The following is a 22695-nucleotide window of genomic DNA, read 5'->3' on the forward strand; positions in this document are numbered from 1 at the left end:
TTAAAAACTTCTAAGGAAGGGGATTCCCCACCTCCCTAGGTAATGCATTCCAGTGTTTCACCACCCTCCTAGTGAAAAAGTTTTTCCTAATATCCAACCTAAATCTCCTCCACTGCAACTTGAGACCATTACTCCTTGTCCTGTCATCTGGTATCACTGAGAATAGTCTAGATCCATCCTCTTTGGATCCACTTTTCAGGTAGTTAAAAGCAGCTATCAAATCCCCCCTCATTCTTCTCTTCCGTAGACTAAACAATCTCAGTTCCCTCAGCCTCTCCTCATAAGTCATGTGTTCCAGACCCCTAATCATTTTTGTTGCCCTTCGCTGGACTCTCTCCAATTTCTCCACATCTTTCTTGTAGTGTGGGGCCCAAAACTGGACACAGTACTCCAGATGAGGCCTCACCAATGTCAAATAGAGGGGAACGATCATGTTCCTCGATCTGCTGGCAGGGGTGGAGTGGGGGCAGAACGGGGGTCAAGCACCCCCAGGGAAATGAGGAAGCTGGCGCCTGTGACTAAAGGCAGGATCCAACTCCCACTGAAGATCTTAGGGGCTCAAAGATGTTTAAGATTGTACTTCAGTAGCCTGACCGATGGCTGCTGGTGCACAGCGAAAGCAGCAATCTACTCTGAAAATCCTGAGCCATATTTTTACTATCAAAAGACACCCAATGGCATAAAACCCTAGAAAAACCAGTTTTCTTTGTCCAAATACAGTGTTTGTATTCTTAAATTGTAAAACATTGAAAATCTCAATATAGAAAATGTTAAATAAAAACCAAAAACATTTAATAAAACAGCCAAGATCATGATGTTAATGAAGGCCATGTAGTGGCTAGAGAGAGTGGTAATATGTGTAAATATGAGTAAGAGTGCTGAGAATTGTTGGAGATATACAAATGAAAAGATTTGCCTTTTTCCTATTTGTCACTGCATGGTCTATGCTCTTGGCAGGTGCTCAAACCCACGCTATGCTGAATTTAGACTCTCAAAACAACTATGAAAAACACTTAACTTTTTGTATTTAAAGCCTCTTACATCCCGTACTAGTAACTAGGGGAAATGTTACAAATATTTCCTAATACAACCCAGGATTAAATCTCTTAAGTGATACACTGTATTGGTTAAACTATCCTGCTTTCTTTCCATTTAATATTCCGGACCCAGCTGATAAGATTTCTTGATATGTTTATTTGTAATTTTACTATTATTGTTCTCTGCAAAAGGACAAGGGAGATGATCTGAACAGTTTTGTCAGTGCTGTCAGCAGCCTTGAAATGTTTCTATCAAATAAGAGTCCTCATGCTGTAACTCAGGGATTGGTGAGACAACACCAGACTGCTGTGTGACTACACAAGAGTCTCCAATATCATTTCTTACATAGTCAGCTTATGAAATCTGAGAAGAAATGAGGTACCAGACCAAGTACCATGAAATTTCAGCATGCTATTATGTAACCTTTATCAAACCATTCCTCTTAGGAAGCTGGCTATATTCTCTTGCATTTTGCACAATCTATTGCAAAAAACCCCTGAAAAAGGCAAAGTATGATGTAACAAAGTATGTTTCACATGAATAAACTGTCATTCTCTGGACAGTTTTGGATCTAAATTACCAATGATGCACAATGTTAATCCCAGCTATAAATGCCCCAGCAAATGGGTGCATTAAAAGCATCACTGAATTGAAAAATAAAAGTCAAGAAATGAAGCCAATTTCTTCACTCTCACCAGATGACCTGACTTTAGACTGGCTGATTTCTGTTGCTGCTGTTATCTTTATAAGCATGCATGTCTCATTCAAAATAAAACAGGGGAAGTGCAAGAACAGAGAACTACATTTATTACAGACGCACAGTAAACTGAATTATTTCTCCCTTCAATAACTTGGGTACCTAAAGTTTTGACAGTGCTTCACAGTTTTCTCTCTGTGGAAAAGCAGAGAGTATAATTCATGCAATTTTTATTCATTTATTGCATTAGTACTTTTAATACTTGTCTAATGGCCAACCCTCTGGGTACATTTACAGCTATCAAGCATAATAAATATATCATAACACACTGGCAGCAGCGGATAGGAAAAAAAATTCCTAAATTCAGCAACCAATACTTATTGTAAAACAGAAACACTTCCAATCTTCCAGCTGACCTTCCAAGACAAAGGTGTGAGCATCACTTTCTTGTATCTTCAGCTGGAGCTCAGAAATGTCTCCCCCAGCCTGTCAATGGGGGCCAGGTGCTGGGCTGTTAATCAGATAAGCAGAGGAAAGACAAGCCCTGAGAGTAAGAAGTAGGGGAGGGGCAAACTTGGCTACTCTGTGGCTTGTCCCAGAATGCTGCCTGGATGGGAAAGAGAACAGGGAGGAGAAGAACATCTCTCCTGCTCCTATCCTTGCTTGATGTGAAGACCTGAGGGCATACACTAGCCATTTTGGTGGGGTTGCTACCTTGCACTATAATGGAGGTATAGTTTGACCTGTGTGTCCAAAAAGCTGTGGGTCTGAGTGACTCATCAACATTTTTAGGATCAGAAAGGAATTTTTTTCTCCAGGGCAAGACCAACAAGGAGTCTAGTGGGATTTTCTGCCCTCTTTGCAGCACCCTGGAGGTCCAGTTTTAGGTTAAGAAGAAGAGTAAGGACAGGATTTTAAAGCTATACATTTGTGAGCAAGTTTGAAATTTTGTCACAACCTGCAGAGAGTGTCCAGTGTGGATGAGAAGCTCAAAGGGGTAAACATGCGACCTAGGACAGGACTAGTGGACCCTGTTAGCTTGAAGGAATAAGAGGAGACCTCACATTGTTGCAGACTGAGCCACCCATCATGTGTACCCTTATTCCCTCTCAGCTGCATCAGTGTAACTTCTACTCCTGGGGGAAATCTGCTCCAAAAAATTAAAAATTCTGTGCACAATATTTTCAAATTCTGCAACATTCTGTATATTTTGTCAAAATAACACAATATAATCACAGTTTCAATTAGATTTTTTTAATAAATGACCAAAAGTATCAGCAAGTATGTCTAACAATACAGACAACAAAAAAGATTCAGAAAATGTTTTTTGACACAGATTTCCTACTAGGCATATTAATATAGTACTCTTGAGTAATAATTAATTTAAACTACAATACAGAACCATATTTCCTGCAGTCCCCAGAAGCAGTGCAGAGTCAGGGGTAATGGAAGAGCTGAGGGAGAGGGAAATAATTGCTGGGAAGGAGCCTGGGTGTGAACTTGGAGGGTTGTTGGGTACGGATGGGAAAAGTATGGAACAGGGTGTTTTTATGGGGGAGGGTTGACTGTTAGGGAGCTTCCCCCATGCAGACCCTGGCTGACTGCTAGCCTCTCCCATTCAGTCAAGCACGTGTCCCTCCAACCCCACTCAGACACCACCCCACATCCATGTGTCTTGTACCCCCTCCCCATCCATCTCAGTGCTCCCACCCAGCCACTCTCCTGTCCCTATATGACCTTGCACACACACCCCGTCCCTGTGTGTCTCTGTGCCCTGACTCAGCCACCCCCCCTGTCCCTATGTAGCTCTGCACCCCCTCCCACATCACCATGTGGCCCTGCACCTCCCCTCCCCCCGGTGACCCTGTGCCTCCACTCCCATTCAGCCCCTGCACCAGTCTGTCCTCCCCCACTAGCCCTTTGAGTCCCTGTCTGACCCCCCCGCCCCAAGCACCCACACTGTCTCCTCCCCATTGCCCATCTCCTGACCTGGCCTGACAGGTGCTGTGAAAAAGGCACTACTTCCCTTGCTGGCTGGGAGCAACTGCTGTGGTCTATTGCCGCAGCACCCTCTGAGGGGCAAAAGACAGAACTGCAGCAATTTTTCCGCAGAAGCTTTTTTTCTGCGCAAAAAATTAAAAATATGCCTGATTCATTAATTATGCACACATGCAGTGGCACAGAACGCCCCCAGGAATAAGCTTTGTCAGTGTAGCACTGTAGTGTAGACTTGCTCTGAGAAAGTCGCAGACATTTTTTGCGGTCTTTAGTGGAAGTAATCACTCACTGTTATAAACCTGTCAGCAGGCCAAAATAAATAAATAAATAGAGCTGAACATTATGAAAAATACATTTACTTTTGCTCATTTAAACTTTGCATTGAGAGAGAGGGAACAAACCTGCATGCCTCTAATCCCTCACCTTACCTACTCTGCTAATGACAACCATAGCTGTAATTTTTGCTTTACATCTGAATGCATCACAGTGAATTAACTTGATGCTCAACTCCCAATTTTTCAGTTTGCTATTTTTGTTCTCTGTTTGGGATTTGTTAGGCTCTGCTGGTTCAGTAGTAAATGACATGTTGAATTTTTTCAGATTAAAATGGTTTTGCTTCTTTTCTTTTAAATTCATGCACATACCAATAATTGTGAACATCTAAGGCATTTTCTCTTCAAATTCATCTGCTTGGGTTTCAAATATCTTAGAAAATAAAATGTAAATACATTTACATTGTAGACTGTCTTGCTGTTTTGACATGTACTGAGTTTATTATATTCCAATATTTATATGTATTCTTAAAGGATGAGTGGGGAGTAAATTGTGCCTTTGGCTTCCCACTTCAGTTTTTCACTTATTTAATCAACATATAAATGCACATTTTAGGGCAGCATGAGGTTCTATTTGTTTTTAGGAAAGAATGGAATTATACAGAGTCCTATTGAAGGTTATAAACTTCCTGTTTGAGAAGGAGAATCCAGTTCATGACTGAAAATACTGGCCATCCAAAGCACCATATTTTATTTGTTTAGAATACTGGTTGTCTGTTATGCAGTAAATGGAATTTTGACTATCTAGTGTGAACAGGACTAGAAAGAAAGAGAATGGTTTGTGACAGTGTAATATGGTGGATTCCTTACAACTGAAATAGTTTTCCCATTTTTCATTTTTCACCTGATTCCCTGTCATTTTACTGAACAGCCTGTTTCCCCCCAAAGACTCAGATAGCGTAAAGTAAGCACTAGAAGAAGATGTGCACTCTGCTTATTAGGGTCTGAAATATCTTAGTTCATCAGGGTGAGTTCGTTCAAAAATATATCCTAGTAGTCTATCCAGAGACAGGCTATTATATGCTCAGTGTTTGATGATGTAGCATAATGAGGAATGCATTTTTGTCCCTTTCTCCATTAGACGAGAACTCTTGTTATTCTGGAAGATTTTGATATCATAGGACTGGAGCAGTCAGAGAAGGAAACTACAGGATAAGATGAGACATGGCCCTTTTTTTTCCCCCACGTAAATTCTGTCCACCTACTTAGACTGAAAAAATAATCTAATAACTTGTTCCTCTATCTAATTGCCAGGTAATAATTAGAAGACCTAGCTTTGACATAGTACTTTTCATGAGTAAGTGTCAAATAATTGTACATCATTATCCCCATTTTACAGATGGGAAACTGAGGAACAGAGTGAGGAAATGACTTGGCCAACGTCATCCAGAATGCCAGAAGCAGAGCTAGGAATAGTCCCAGTCTTTCTACTCAGTTGCTGTGTGATTCCTAAGTGTTCCTCCCCACTCCTGCACATTTTGTTATAGGGGAATGGGAATAAAGGTGGTATTTTGAAATGTTTAGCGGCTAACAGGGCCAGTGAGAGAAATCCCATCCATGGTTTATGTCAGTTTAATTACATGGTGGTTACAGTAATTTAAATCATGAGAGAGAAAACTGGTGTGTCTCACTTCTTCTCCACCATTTCCCACTACATGTAGCCCCCATCAACATTTCCAGATCCTCCTCCCCTTCCCATCTCATTAAGCCAAACTTCAACACTGTAGAACCCATTAACATATAAGAAGCTGCTCTTTGCTCTCTCCTGCTCTATGCCACTGAATTCACATATCGCAGGCAGCAGTTTATTGGATGGTCACACACTACCTTGGTTATTTAGCCAGAGTCGTACACTGAGTTAGGCTCCTCACTCCAACTAACCACCTCCAGTTGGTACTCTTGACCCTGCTTCAACCAGACTTTTCCAGCCATACCCTAAGGTCCACCTAGTCTACACTCCTCCTAAGAAGCCCCCCACTCCACCCTACACACATACACTTTGGCCAGCTCCCACCCCACACAGGGGTGATGTGTACCTTAATTTTAACTTTTTGGATTTCAGATGATTAAATTTGCATTGCCTGTGTGTCTCCCTCTCCTCCCTGCCCAACCCAGCTCACATGGAGGGGCAGGAAGAGGGGCCCAAAGACATCCCAAGAGAAGTAGAGTCCTCCAGAACATACATGGAGCAGGATGATTTCTGTGTAAAGTAGAAAGGTTTTCTTTCCCACTGCCACTGCAGGTGTGTCCAAAATCATAGCTGACTTGATACCTATCTTTGGGATAATGATTAACTAATTGGTTATTATTTAATAAAGAATACTTTATTAACCACCAGATGTTTAAACCCAACAAGTTCTGTGGCTGGCAGTCTGGCCAAAGAAGACATGCAAACAGAATGTTATATACACACACACACAGTACTTCAATTTTACATGAGAGTTTTACCTTTTTTCCTTTTCCTACTTGCCATATTTTACAGGTTACGAGTATAGTGGGTGGGTCTTGTTTTTAGCTCTACCTTTATTTACTAAGGCCATGTCCACCCTAGAGACCTTACAGTGGCACAGCTGTACCGATGCAGCTATGCCACTGTAACATCTCACATGTAGCCACTCTATGCCAATGGGAGAGAGCTCTCCCATCAGCATAATTAACCCACCCCCAATGAGCAACAGTAGCTATGTCAGTGGGAGAGTCTCCAACTGACATGGCGCTTCTGTCAGGGTAACTTATGGCACTCAGGAGTGTGTTTTTTCACACCCCTAAGTGACATAAGTTATACCGACAAAAGTGCTAGTATAGACATAGCTTAAGTTACCTTTTACAGTTACATCAGCCATAGAATTTGCTTGAAAATATGATGAACCTTATAAATCATTGCTATATTACTAAACTACTACATTAAATACCCCTAAACAAAAGCAAATAGTGGTTATTAGCTTTGTTTTAAAATATATTATCTAAATTTTAGAAAAAAGATTGTAACATGGCTTTATAGGCAACCAATTTAATTTTAAGCCAAATGTATGTTAAAAGCAATTTGCTTTTTCAGTTTCTTTTTTTTTTTTTTTTTTTTTTTTTTTACATACAGACAAAACTGCTAGGGAAGTTACTTCCCTTTTAGTCTACAGCAACATATTGGCTGCTGGCCAAAGACTTCTAATGACTTTTGACTGGTTTCTGTAAGTTGTTTGTTTCTTTTAAATATAGATTAACCGGGAATTACAAATTAAGAGCACAAACTTAATATCTTTAATGTTATAATTACTTGATAAATTATTAAGATGAAAAGATACTTAATGGAATCTTTTAAAAGGAAATTTATTTCACCCATATACTTTGCAAAATTGTTTCTACCTTTATTACAGCTGGCAGTCCTCCCCCACTGGGTTATAAAATACATAGTTACAAGGCCTCTAAGACCTGTGATTAACTAAGCTTCCATTATTTTCTTATAAGTGGAGATTACTTCTTTTGAGACTCCCACTCACTTGACCATTCCTTTACTTGATTTTTAAGCTTCCTACAATCAGCTTTTTGGAATTCCCCCTTGTCTTGCAAGGATGACCCTACTAAATATTACTGACACCTTAAAGGAGTGAAGCCAAACAAAATTATAATTAATAGAGCCCACCTCCAGGGCTCTTCGATACTCTTACGAAAGTATAACTTTCATATCCTTATTTGCTCTCTTATTCAACTGGTTATTTTTATACAAAATTCCTTTAAAATCCTCCACAATTCACTACAGGGACTGTCATTTCCTCCCTTCTCTATCCGCTGCCAGGAAGCATTTGTGATGCTTTCGTCCCTTTCAGCTACTACTGGCCAGAAATCCTTCAGATCACAATGGGCTGGTAATGTATAACCACCACTTGGGGCGTTGTGACCGAGGTGTCCTACAGAGCTTCCCTTAATCTTCTGTCAGGGCACAGTCCAGAGAAGTCTTATATTTCAGGGACCCTCTGGTCTGTAAATGACTGCGGGGTCCCAACACTCCCGTTTATTCAGTTAATATCTGGTACTACTATTCATATATCACAATATCTACCCATTAACATCTGTACATTTAAAACAAAAATAATTCTCTTCTTGCGAAATTGCAAAATGACTAGTCCATTACAATTCACTTCTTTTTCACGGAAGACTTCTCCCCCCAAACTCCTTTCTTGAGGAATTCCAACCTGTGTTTATCTTCTTGAGAAACAAGAGGGCACTCACATCCATTCTCTTATTTCTTATCTTTTATTTCCTTTATGGGCTCATAATTTCACAATGACAAAAGAAAAAGAGATAGAACTACACAAGAATAAAACAGGAATTGAGAAGTGGAAGTGACATTCCAGGTTGATTATACAGCTGTGGCAGTTTGCCCTGCTCAGAGTCAGACTATGACAAGGATTTTATTCCCAGACTAGCACCAAGGATGGTCTTGACCTATCCCTGTCTCACTACAGGGTGGTCTTCTTCTCTATGTGCTCTTTCTGGTGCCATCTGGGGTGCCAGATCTGTAATTTAACTGATGGATTTGTGTATTGATTAATCTCTTAGACTGCAGAGGTCAATAAGGGTTCAGTCTCCTGAGTGGTTACAAAATCAGGAAGTTCATTATTAGTATCATTAGGATGAGACACCCAAGACGCGCACACAAGCAACAATTACAATTGATCACAAGTTCCTTTATTAACAAATACACTAAGCAAATAAACAATCCCACAACACTGAAGTACAACAGCAGATATAGAGAATGAGTGCAAAGCGGTTAGCCCTGCAACTGCCATCATTCATATCTCCTGCTGGGGAAATCTGGAGTGTCAGTCATTATCTTCCTCTTCCTCCTCACCAGAGGGTGTCATCCTGGTGTCTCCCAAGGCACACAGGCTCAGATACAGCTTTTTTAATGTGTTATGCTGACACGCACTGGGGTCCGTACATATTTATGAAGGCTTCAACTCCTTTTCCTTATCTATACTTTCACAGCCCACTAAGTTTGGAGTGGCCACTTTTATAGACTAACTTGTTAGTTCCTCTTAGGCTTGTTAACATTTATGTCATTCAGTCATCATAACAACTTGTTGTTAACACATTGCTGACATCCTATGTTTGGAAAAATCCCAAAAATACTATATCAGGCTTTAACTGATACATTGCAATATATATTTCCTAAATATCAGCACATCTATTCCTTTGACTGTTTCATCTCATAACATAGGCTGACATGAGTAACTGATGAGTCACCCTATTTTTAGGCCTGAGACCTTGACTGGCTAAGCTAAATATCTTACAGGCCTGAGGCTTGCAAGTCCTTAATTATAACATTAATAGTGATATTTCACCTCTATATCCTAAATATACCCGATATCTTTTACTATTGGCTACAACCCTCCTTAACTACCCAACTTCCTCTGCTATCACTCACATTCTCCAATCCCTCCCATCCTCGCCCCTCCAACTCCCCTAATCCCTATCCCCTCCCCCTTACCTGAGACCCACAAGTCCTCTCCCACCCATTCCATTCATCCCCTCCCCATAATACCCTATCCCTCACTACAGGCCCAAAACTCTCTCCCCCATTCCCACTTAATCACACCTCCCCTCCCCAGTGAACATTCACATATGTAATTTGTTAGCTTTTCAAAAATAATGTCAGCACCTTCTGAATATACTTCCGTACTCAGATTTCTTTTAAAAAAAAAAAAAAAGCCACACCACTCAACAATTTGACAGTGACAGATTTTTTCTAAATGTTTACAGTTTCTTCTCAGATTTCTGCCCAGGTGAATTTCAAAGTTGCTAGAATCTGTGAACTTGATAAAAAATATTTGGGGGGGGGGAATCTCAGGAACCCCTTGTTCAAATAACCCCACATTTGTATAATTAACCCTACCCTACAATCCCATAAGGCATAGCAGAGTTGGGTTGTCCCTGCCCCCTCAGATCCTGGCACACAGAGTGGTGAATGTGTGGCTGAGCAGCACACCCTGTCCCTATTCTCCCCCAGTCTCCTGTTACTCACCCCGGTATCCCCTCCCATTCCCCCATCTCCGTCACCTGATCCCCCAACCTGCCTCCCCTATTCCTATCTGCTTTTCCACCCCAGCTACCCTCTCTTCACATTGAGCATTTGTTTGTGTTGTTTATTTTCTTTTCACAAAATAATTTCAGCACATTGTGAAGTAATATGCTTGTACTCAGATTACAGTTCCTCAAAATACAAATTGCCCTTTGATGGGGCAGATTGGAGCAATATGCCGGTTGGTTCCCACCCCGGACCTGGGTTGGATTTGAACTGGAAGTAGTACTCAAGATTTAATGACCATTAAATTCCCTCAGAGCCACACATGTCCAGGGATGGAGAGGTAGTTTTCCAGATAGTTAGCCTCTCTCTGTGCATGAGTCTTAGAACTGTTTGGGATGTGCCTACCTGCAAAAGAAACAATTTTTCAAATAACATTTTAATTTGATTTCTCGCAAAAAGCTGGTGAGTGCTATACACTCTCTGGGGGGTAACCTGTGAGGGATGGAGATCCATGTGCAATGATGTGAACCCTGGTTTGACCTTTATCTGTCTGAGTAAGTGTTGCCAAAACAAGTCAACTTTAAGGAAAGCTGGGAGATTTCAGGGAGCTGTATCTTGGGAATCTCTTGGTCAAATGGCCCCACATTTGGATCACTGTCCCTTCCCTGAACTCCCAGTGAAGCACACCAAATTTCAAGGCAACCCAAGGAACCTTATGGATTTTAGAGCACTGAGAATGGTTGAGCTTTACACATAAAGCTGGTTTTAACCTTAACTATAGCAGAGATCCTACTCTGCTGCTCTGCTATAATAGACTGCATAATTAGGAAGTATCTCCCCCCACCCCGCCATCCCAATATTCAGCCAAACAGCTCTGTTAAGCCACAGCTCCATAACTCAACAAAGAAAGAACATGAGCAGCAAGATACAAAACTAGATTCCGAACAGAGGGGTGACAGTTTAGACTAAAACATACCTGGCAGGCAGATGGATGACTGTGATGGAGGTCCCATTGGGAAGATACTATGTCAACAGACTTTTCAGCCATACTAAGCAAATTCATCCAGCCTTGGAAAAGAGACAAGTGGGATGGTGCACTGTCTGAATAGTTTATACCTTCAGGAATGCTTTCCACAAGAGCAACCCTAAGAGGAGACAAAAAAAAAAAAAAAAGACATTTAATAAAGCCACTTTTTACAAAGTCTCCCACTTTGTAAAAGTATTGTTAGTTTGGGGGACTATTTATTGGGCCCATGATTTAGGGCCTGATCCTCACACATGCTCTAAAACCTACAACTCTCAGTGAAGTCACTAAAGTCTGTCTAAACTGCAGCTGGGAGCCTGTTTCCAAGCACCGGTAGACTGACACACACTAGCGCCTCTTGAGTTAGCATGGTAAAAATAGCAGTGTAGCCAGCAGTGCAGGTGGCAGCTTGGGTTATTTGCCTGAGTGTGCACCCAGAGAGTCTGGACAAGTTTGTATTCAGGTGGCTAGCCCATGGTACCCCTGGCTTCACTGTTATATTTAGTGCAGTAGCTCAAGCGGAGCTAGCATATGTTTGTCTAGCCACACTGGGAAGCAGTGTAGACATACCCTAAGAATTTCCAGTACTTAGCACTTCTCAGGATCATGTTTTCTATCCCCATACAATAAACATGGATCTGAACAATTTTTAATGCTATATAATGAATGAGGTTCCTGAAGCCCAGCAATCTCTTTCATGCAGAACTAGCTATTTAACCCTTAACACATTAAGGATGAGTACATTCATCCTGAGGATATTAATAAACTAAACTGGTCTCCTATCTCCTTTTTAGCCCACCACCAGTACCATCTCCCCTCCCCATATCCCCTCTCTCTTACTTGAGCAACACTTCCCTTAAGACCCCCCCTGCTCCACGTGGAAAAGACACACACCCTAGCACCCTTACAGCTGGTTTTTTAAAGCATGGAACAGCCTCTAGGCTCAGATTAGCAAGCCTCCACTCCCAGTTTCTGCTCTGAGCCACCCACCCTGCTTCTGTTTACCTACATGATGCAGTGATCAGGAACCATCAGCAAAGGAAGGCAGGGGATACAGCTATTTCATCCTGTACCTTTTCGCATCTACTTTTAGGAAAGCTCCTTAAAATTGTTTTCTATATTTTGCTTGACATTTGCAAGTTACATATGTCTCAATGTATTGAAAAGTATAGAAATCACTGCTCTAAACAATTGTTCAAGATAGGTCGCTGTCTGTCAGGAAGGAGAGGCAATTCATGCAATTCATTCAGCATACTGCTTCACTGCTTGACTTCCTCAAATTGAAAACTTTAGCAAATTATAAGGCCCTACTTTCCAACAAAAATCAGTTTGTTTGAAACAAACAGGTCCAATTATGTTCTCAGATACACAGCTGTATTTTTGTATTGGGAAGCAAAAGGTATGAAAGTAGCTGGCTAAGCCTTCTTGATAGAAATCCTAACATAATCAATTCCTGCCAATTCTGACTCTTTCCAATAAACACATATATCCTCATTTTTTGTCTTTGGTCCACACTAGACACATTTGTGTCACTAGACACAAATGTTCAAACATGGAACAGAGCTTTTAATCACTCACACCTGGAAGTTGATCCAATCTATCTACATATTGCCAATGGAAACGAGTTCCCAGAAACAAAATGAAAACAAAGGAATAGGAGATACAGGGTTAAGAGAGTAGAGCTGATGAACAGCAAGATATATTTAAGTTTTAAAAATAAAACAAGGGTTAAGTACATTTGTTAGTAGAGGAAACCATTTTCAATGACAGCAAATAGACTCCAAAAGTAAGCCATAAACTGTTCTGAATTTTGTCCAGAGAACAAATTCACTTTGCTTAATACCTATACCCAGAAAATCCACTAAATAGTTTGCCAATGTTATAAAGAAGGAAACTCAGATAATTGTACTCTACTGAACCAAATGTTGCAAGCGTAGCTAGTGCTATTGCAGTCATGTTTCATGCACCAAGTTAAAGCAGAACCTTTGTACAACTCACTAGATAAATTGCAAATATATTTAGAATGCTTTCCTCAAAGGCTTTTATATCTCACCACTTATGATAGCCCAAAAGACAAACAAAGTAATGAAAGGGAGGTGCTGGGTGAATGGAATGTAAAAATGAGATTAATAAACATATAAGCTTATTTTTTATTTACCCTTCAATGAAAATTGTTCCAATACAAAACAGTACTCGGCCATATGAGTAGGAATTTAGTAATGGCACTAAACACTAAGTGTAATCTGATGATTGCAAAGTGCCTTGTAAACACTAATTAAGTTTCTGCACCCTTGGAGATGGGACACATTAGAAAAAGATTCTCCCCATATCACCTTCGGGGGAAACTGAAGCTCAGAGAGTTTAGGTGACTTTTCGAATATCACACAAGACAGTAGCCCAGCTAGGATTAGAATCCAGTAGCTATAACAGATAAACTCTTATGTTTTTCCTAGTCCTGCTCCTTTGATAATGTTGTTCATTATTATTGTATTTTAAATTATCTGTGATTAGTTATTTTATTTTGCCATCTTGAGAGCTTTGATAGAAAGAGGAGACATTTTACAAACAACATTTGTATTATTTTAAAAGATCAAATAATTTATCTTTTATTTGTTATGATTTAGAAATGATCCTGAACCAAATTGCCATTTGGATTTCTCGAAAACGAGAGCTAGTACAGATTTTGTAGTTTGAACCCATCTCTTAAAACTTGAAATATTCCCCTGTTCATGAATCCAGTCCAGACTGAGGAAAGAGAAGTGCTGTTTACATTATCAACTTTGTAAATTAAATTGCAGTTATAAGAGAAATCACTGATCCACAATTATATAGGATCATGAAGCTGAAGTTACTCCTGCTTTAAGAATCTTTGAATATTAAAGAAAAAACAAAGTCACCTCACTGCCTTCCCACTATGCCCCAAACAGCACTGGTTTAATAACTGTGAGGCTATGCACAGAAGACAAGCATTCTGCATGGCTTCACATTTTATGTCATTAATCAGATAATTTAGCGAGGGCCCCAACAGCTGAAATCAAGTTTACAAAATTACAACTAACTCAGTCACTTGAGGTTAACAACATACCTGTAATGTGCCCAAACTGTTTTTCATGTTAAAAGATAAATTATGTTTTAAAAAGATCATTTAATTTACACTTTTGTGTTTTTCATCTAATGATCATAAAAATGCTTTGTAAACATTAATTAATCCCTATGTGGGGCTTAGCAGAGAAATATTTTCCCCATATTACATTTGGGGGAAAACTGAAGCACAGAGAGCTTAAGTGACTTTTCCATTGTCACACAAGACAGAATTCTTTTCTACTTTAGACCTCGTCCTAACAGATAAAGAGGAACTGATCACAGAACTAAAAAATAACAATGCTTATGCAAGGGGACTGTTGCCCCCTTACTAACATTCAGTGGGGGTGTTTTATTTGCTAGCTCCCAGTACTAAAAAGAGGGAAGGGTTGATGGGGAATCAGGACTCTGAGACGGACAGCCCCCAGGAACAATGGGGAGAGGCCAATGCTCCGGGTCAGCCTGAATAAGAGGGCGGGCAGGCTAATCAGGGAGTCAGGAGGCCAGGGAGGTCCCATCCTCCATGTGAGCTGGAATTGCCTGGGTCAGACAGAGTGGGGCCAAGCTAAGGAGAAGGCAGGGACCCAAGCTAAGCTGGGGAGCAGAGCTGCAGCCCCAAAGCCAGAGGCACAGCCCAGAGAGAACAGACTTGCCCTGGGAGCAGAGCTGCAGCAACCAGAGCCAGAGGGGCCAGAAAAGCAGCCCAGGAAGCAGGTCAGTGCTGGGAGCAGAGTCACAGAAGCAGCCTGCAGAGCAGACCTGCCCTGGGAGCAGAGCTGCAGCAACCAGAGCCAGAGGGGCCAGAAAAGCAGCCCAGGAAGCAGGTCAGTGCTGGGAGCAGAGTCACAGAAGCAGCCTGCAGAGCAGACCTGTCCTGGGAGCAGAGCTGTAGCAACCAGAGCCAGAGGGCTCAAAGAAGCAGCCCAGGGAGCTGGAGGCAGAGCAGCAGCAGCCGTGCTGAGAAGGAGTGGTGGAGCTGGGGCTAGAGCAGTCCAGAGCTGGCTGCGGTGAGCAGCTGGGGAGAGCGAGGAGGACACTGGGCAGCGGGCCAAGCACAGGGAGACGCCTCAGCCAAGGGGCTCTGCAGGCCAGGCTTGGATCGTAACCCCAACAGGGTGGGTGCGACACTGGGAAGAAGGGTCCTACCACTTAGAGCCTGAGAGCGTGAGGCCACCACCAGAGCAAGTGTCCAACCCACAGCATCCCTGCAGCCAGCCAGGGCCTGGGACTTACAAGGAACAGACTGAACTTCCCTGACATTCCAGAGACACTGTTTGTGATGTTCCCTGCCACAGAGCGGGTTGATATGTTTCCTTTAACCTTTCCCATTTTTCCTTATTCTTTTTAAAATTGACTGTTGATTAAATAACTTGCATTTGCTTTAACTTGTATGTAATGGTCAGTGGGTCAGAGAAGTGCCCAGTGCAGAGAGAGTACCCCGGAGTGGGGACACCCTAGCCCCTTTCCTAGGTGACCACAGCAGGGTTGGGGGTCGAGTCCTGGGACCAGCCTTGTTGGGGTTACAAGGACTCTGCCAGACAGGAGAGTGGAAGGGGAGTCCTCAAGGGCAGGGAGGCCACTGGGTAAAGGAAGTGGGAGCGAGGACTCAGTCTTTCGCTAGCCCATTTCACTGGGGTAGTGCAGAAGCCAGGAAAGTTCTGCTATTGTGAGGGACTATTCCCCCACTTACACTTAGGTACAAATGATCAGGGAAGAAAGGTAAGCAGCAGGATACAGACCCTGGACTTCAGGAAAGCAGGCTTCGACTCCCTCGGGGAACAGATGGGTAGGATCCCCGGGGGACTAACATGAAGGGGAAAGGAGTCCAGGAGAGCTGGCTGTATTTCAAGGAATCCCTGTTGAGGTTACAGGGACAAACCATCCCGATGTGTCGAAAGAATAGTAAATATGGCAGGCGACCAGCTTGGCTTAACGGTGAAATCCTAGCAGATCTTAAGCATAAAAAAGAAGCTTACAAGAAGTGGAAGGTTGGACATATGACCAGGGAAGAATATAAAAATATTGCTCGGGCATGTAGGAATGAAATCAGGAGGGCCAAATCGCACCTGGAGCTGCAGCTAGCGAGAGATGTTAAGAGTAACAAGAAGGGTTTCTTCAGGTATGTTGGCAACAAGAAGAAAGCCAAGGAAAGTGTGGGCCCCTTACTGAATGAGAGAGGCAACCTAGTGACAGAGGATGTGGAAAAAGCTAATGTACTCAATGCTTTTTTTGCCTCTGTCTTCACTAACAAGGTCAGCTCCCAGACTGCTGCGCTAGGCATCACAACATGGGGAATAGATGGCCAGCCCTCTGTGGAGAAAGAGGTGGTTCGGGACTATTTAGAAAAGCTGCACGTGCACAAGTCCATGGGGCCGGACAAGTTGCATCCGAGAGTGCTAAAGGAATTGGCGGCTGCGATTGCAGAGCTATTGGCCATTATCTTTGAAAACTCGTGGCGAACGGGGGAAGTCCCGGATGACTGGAAAAAGGCTAATGTAGTGCCAATCTTTAAAAAAGGGAATAAGAAGGAGCCTGGGAACTACAGGCCAGTCAGCCTCACCTCAGTCCCCGGAAAAATCATGGAGCAGGTCCTCAAAGAATCAATCCTGAAGCACTTACATGAGAGGAAAGTGATCAGGAACAGTCAGCATGGATTCACCAAGGGAAGGTCATGCCTGACTAGTCTAATCGCCTTCTATGATGAGATTACTGGTTCTGTGGATGAAGGGAAAGCAGTGGATGTATTGTTTCTTGACTTTAGCAAAGCTTTTGACACGGTCTCCCACAGTATTCTTGTCAGCAAGTTAAAGAAGTATGGGCTGGATGAATGCACTATAAGGTGGGTAGAAAGTTGGCTAGATTGTCGGGCTCAACGGGTAGTGATCAATGGCTCCATGTCTAGTTGGCAGCCGGTGTCAAGTGGAGTGCCCCAGGGGTCGGTTTTGTTCAATATCTTCATAAATGATCTGGAGGGTGGTGTGGATTGCACTCTCAGCAAATTTGTGGTTGATACTAAACTGGGAGGAGTGGTAGATACGCTGGAGGGCAGGGATAGGATACAGTGGGACCTAGGCAAATTGGAGGATTCGGCCAAACGAAATCTGATGAGGTTCAATAAAGATAAGTGCAGGGTCCTGCACTTAGGACGGAAGAACCCAATGCACAGCTACAGACTAGGGACCGAATGGCTAGGCAGCAGTTCTGCGGAAAAGGACCTAGGGGTGACAGTGGACGAGAAGCTGGATATGAGTCAGCAGTGTGCCCTTGTTGCCAAGAAGGCCAATGGCATTTTGGGATGTATAAGTAGGGGCATAGCGAGCAGATCGAGGAACGTGATTGTCCCCCTCTATTCGACATTGGTGAGGCCTCATTGAGTACTGTGTCCAGTTTTGGGCCCCACACTACAAGAAGGATGTGGATAAATTGGAAAGAGTCCAGCGAAGGGCAACAAAAATGATTAGGGGTCTGGAACACATGACTTATGAGGAGAGGCTGAGGGAACTGGGATTGTTTAGTCTGCAGAAGAGAAGAATGAGGGGAGATTTGATAGCTGCTTTCAACTACCTGAGAGGTGGTTCCAGAGAGGATGGTTCTAGACTATTCTCAGTGGCAGAAGATGACAGGACAAGGAGTAATGGTCTCAAGTTGCAGTGGGGGATGTTTAGGTTGGATATTAGGAAAAACTTTTTCACTAGGAGGGTGGTGAAACACTGGAATGCGTTACCTAGGGAGGTGGTAGAATCTCCTTCCTTAGAAGTTTTTAAGGTCAGGCTTCACAAAGCCCTGGCTGGGATGATTTAATTGGGGATTGGTCCTGCTTTGAGCAGGGGGTTGGACTAGATGACCTCCTGAGGTCCCTTCCAACCCTGATATTCTATGATTCTATGATCATGACTGATCACATTTAGAATATGCAGCACAATACTTGGTGCTTTAAAAGGGCCAGTTTCACAAAGCTGAAAACAATTATGAGCCAATCAGTTAGAAGGAAGAATTTAATCAGAAAAATGTGAATGATTGGAAATCATTTAAGAACACCTTACTAGATGCCCAAAAACTCACAATCAAAGAAGGCTGTGCTGGTTAAAAAACTGACCTGGTTTGGAAGGGAAGTGAAGGCAGCCCTAAAAAATAAATACAACAACGTTCAATAACAAACAGAAGAAGGGAATTTGACAGAACTAAACATAAAGAAGAAGATAGGAATTGTAGAAAATTCATAAAGGAAGCAAAGGAGAAGTCTATGGCCAGCAAAGTTAAAGACAAAGAGGAGTTATTAAAATATATTGGGGAAAAAATACAATGGTATTGATCCATTATTAGATGGAAATGGTAGAATCATCAGTAATATGCAGAAAAGGAAGAAGCATTCAATAAATATTTCTGTTCTGTATTTGTGGAAAAACAGATGATAAAAGTCTCATCGTATCATGATCATAAACTTTCTTCCCATTTCACTAGTATCTCTGGAGGATATTAAATAGAAATTACTAAAATCAGAAATTCTAAAATCAGCAAGTCCAGATAACTTGCATCCAAGAGTTTCAAAAGAGGTGGCTGTGGAGTTCACTGGACTGTTAATGTTGATTTTCAAAAAGCCTTCAAGCACTGGGGAAGTTCCAAAAACTGGAAGAAAACTAATGTTGTGCTAACTTTTAAAAAGGGTAAATGGGATGACCTGGGTACTTATAGGTCTGTCAGCCTGGCATTGATCCCAGACTAAATAATGATACAGGACTTGAAAAGAATTAAAGGAGGGCAATATAATTAATGCTTTGTGGAAAATAGATCCTGTTAAACCAACTTGATTTTTTTTTTAAATAAGATTGCAAGTTTGGTTGATAAAAGATAATAGTGCCGACGCAAAATACTTAAGACTTCTGTAAGGAGATTGACTTCATACTGCTCAACATTTTGATTAAAAAACTAGAAAGATATAAAATATGGCAGGCATTAAATGGATTAAAATCCAACCAACTGTAACGGGTGGTACTCACCTCTTGAAAGCGCCTCCCTTGTCAGAGTGCATATGCCTGTACTCACTCTCTATTTGTGATGGGTATTCAGCAACTCAGCCCTCTGGCTGAGTCTCACACAATCTGTATGCGAAATACAAAACAACCCCATTCCAAGCTTCAAGTCCAACACAGGGCATATCTCAGTGCCCTCTGTAACATCTCTATCTGCAGCCCTATCTCTAGGCTTCCTCCTCAATCAGTCCAGCAGGGCCTATCACAGTACACTGGTTCGAACGATCTCTCAACCCCTTCTAAGCTCTCCTAAATGGCCCCTGCTCTGGTATAGAGTGGTGCCCCATGATTCCCCCTACCTGGAGGCAATGTCTTCACCCTCTTGGGGCCTTTCTGGCCCCAGCTTTCTTGCCAGACCACTAAAAGAGTTCAGTTCTCCCTTTTTGGGTGCATCAAAAGTCCAGGCCAGTGCCTTATGGGGTAGGGGAGAATCCAGGCCTGCCCACTACTCTGGATCCCAGTCCAGGAACCCTATAGATAGCAGCCATTCGCCACATCATTTACATAAACTGTGTCACTACTACAATTCCCTGGCCACTATCCCACAGCCCCAGCACATTCATCACCCTTACCTCAGGGCCTTGTCCTGGTTGAGTACCAGCAGCCAGCCCAGATCTCCTTTTCACTCCCCCCAGTCTCTACCAGCACGGTTCTGTCCAAGCTCCTATAGCTCTCTCAGCCAGCCCCACCATCCATGCTCCTCCAGCAAGGAGCTGAACTCTGTTTTTGCACTGCAGCTCCTTTTATATGGGCCTGCTGGGACTGGATTGGCTGCATCCCATGCCCCCACTCTAGACAGAATGGAGGACTATCTCCACTGCCCTTTTCTGGGGTGGGGTGTGGCAGGGCCACAAGGCCTCCAGCAGGGGGCCTCAAAGCCTAAGCCACCCTATCACACAAATACATCTCACAATATAACTGTAAACAGGGAATTATCATCAAGTGAGTGTATTTCCAGTGGGGGCCTGAAGAGATTGGTTCTTGCCTCTATGCTATTTAACATTTTTATCATTGACTTGAAATAAAAGATAAAAACATCACTGATAAGGTTTGCAGCAGATGCAAAAATTAGGGAAGTGGTAAGTAATGAAGAGGACGATACAAAGTGATATGGATGATTTGGTAATCTGGAAAAAGAAAAGGAATACTTGTGGCACCTTAGAGACTAACCAATTTATTTGAGCATGAGCTTTCGTGAGCTACAGCTCACTTCATCGGATGTCTTCCAGTTCACTTCATCGGATGCATACCGTGGAAACTGCAGAAGACATCCGATGAAGTGAGCTGTAGCTCACGAAAGCTCATGCTCAAATAAATTGGTTAGTCTCTAAAGGTGCCACAAGTACTCCTTTTCTTTTTGCGAATACAGACTAACACGGCTGTTACTCTGAAACTTGGTAATCTGGGTGCAAACAAACAATATGTGTTCTAATACAGCTAAATGTAAACATATATCTAGGAACAACGAATGTAGGCCATAAATACAGAATGGGGGACTCTATCCTGGAAAGTAGTGCCTCTGAAAAAGATGTGGGGGTCATGGTGATAATCAGTTCAACATTAGCGCCTAGTGTGACACTGGCCAAAAGAGCTTATGAGGTGTTTGAACGCATAAACAAAGGAATCCTGGGTAGACTGTAAACTCTGTGGGACAAGGACGGTATCTTTCACTGAATGAGAATACCAACAGTAAATAACATTTGATTGCAATTTGTCCTTCAAATTTATAGTCATGTAAACTTATAATGATGGATTTTAAAAAGCATTTTGTTTGCTTTTGCTCTCAGAGTGTTATACATGCCAACGAGTTCTCAAGAACTATTTAGTATACCAATTATATTGACATAATAGACCATAACAGATGCTTCAGAACCATTTTTGTTACAATCTTCAGCAGTGCGAAGATGAACTGCTGAAATATTCTTTTCTCCTTCAAAAAAAATTGTAAGCTTTTAATAAGAAAAAAGATGCAGAAAAAAGTATGTTCTATAATATATTCTTAATTTAAAGGGAAAGTTGTCCATATGTATGCAGTGCTTTTTAATAAAACACTGATCATGCCCAATTAATGTAATACTTTAAAAAAAATTTTAGATTATCTCAGAAATAATCCATAATATATCATATACTGCAGATGTGATACCTTTAAAAGCAACTGTAGTCTGGTGGTGAATTCATGTTTACAGTCTTTCAGTGAATTCCTCATCGAGTGTTTTCAGTGTACAAATAAAAGGCCATTTCTTCTAACTGCTAGCCCTGCAAGGAGGACCTGGGCTCTTTCCTTATCATCTAACATTGCCAGTAATAACAGTTCTGCCAGGCTAATTAGGGACTGAGTGACACGTGCAACAAATTTAAGTGACTGAATTTTGTAAACCATTCTGTTACTGTGAACGAAGGCACACAATCCATTTCAGTTCCTTCTCCCACCGTTGTTTTGGTTCTGCAGATTTAATAGGAGTTTAAAGTAAGCAAGAATTTATTCGGTCAGCAGCTCTGACTCTGCCCGCACAGAAAAGCTGGTTTGTTGAGTAAAAAGGTGCTACTGTAACAGCCAGTTTCAGAGCAGAATCCCAAACTCCTGCTTTTTAAGTCTTTTTAGCAATTAGTAATGAAAATATCAGTGTCTTCTACTACTACTATGTAATTGAGAACCTGTCCACACTGACACACAGGGTAGTCTACACTGCAATTAGACACCTGCGGCTGGCCCCTGCTAGAGCTGCAATAAAGTTGCAAGATTTTAAGTTATAGGTATTTGTTTCCTATTGTGGTGTTTCATTTCAGGATTATGCCAACAAAGCTGCCCATCTTCCAAACTGCTGACAAAGATTTCAGGATCTGTATCATGGGTGGAACCATATGAAACTGCAAAAAAGTTTTCCACAAAATGTTATCCAGTTATTTTGCTTCTTTGTTTCAGGCAATTTCTCACCACCCAGGTTTTGATCTTCTACCCATGAGAGATTTTTCTTTCAAATTTCCAATCTGAAAAATTTCAAGTTCAAACTTTATGGACCTATTACAATTCAAATATGCTTACTGTTGCTTGGAAACGTGATCATTTTCTCTGGCAGTTGACATACTTAATAAAACTTGGTAAATTTTATTATGAAAATAGATGATTTTTGAGTTTGTGACTGAATGCCCAATTGACTCCTTGAAATCTGAGTTATCATTTGTTGTGAATATTTCTCACACCAGCCACCACATTAGAGTAAAGTAACCTTTCTTGTTTGGGCAACAAACAATGATTCAATGAACACAGACGTTTTATTGCTGTTGAGCTACTCTTGCTGCCCAGTTATTCACTAACCTCAATCCCGGACATTTGCAGGCCAATCAAGCCACAGAATTCAAATGAGGCAGGTTTGGGGGAAAAAAAAAATCTATGTGATATCTTAAATGTTTTGTTCAATACCCCCTTTTTAAGAGGGTTATACTTTGAAAAACTACCTTCAGATTAGTTTAAA

The 22695-nt window shown here is 41.8% G+C and overlaps 1 protein-coding gene across 5 annotated transcripts in view; it reads right to left on the reverse strand.

Annotated features, from left to right (window-relative positions):
* Positions 1-22695, reverse strand: part of PLD5 (phospholipase D family member 5) — a 237201-nt gene that overhangs the window by 95659 nt on the left and 118847 nt on the right. For all 5 annotated transcript variants that reach the window (XM_084624900.1, XM_084624899.1, XM_084624903.1 and 2 more), the window contains one exon: positions 11064-11232. In XM_084624900.1, coding sequence (XP_084481026.1) covers positions 11064-11232 — 169 coding nt within the window. The remainder of the gene's footprint in view (positions 1-11063; positions 11233-22695) is intronic.

This window comes from Lepidochelys olivacea, assembly GCF_965140295.1.
Source record: "Lepidochelys olivacea isolate rLepOli2 genome assembly, chromosome: 3".
Classification (NCBI taxonomy): domain Eukaryota; kingdom Metazoa; phylum Chordata; order Testudines; family Cheloniidae; genus Lepidochelys; species Lepidochelys olivacea.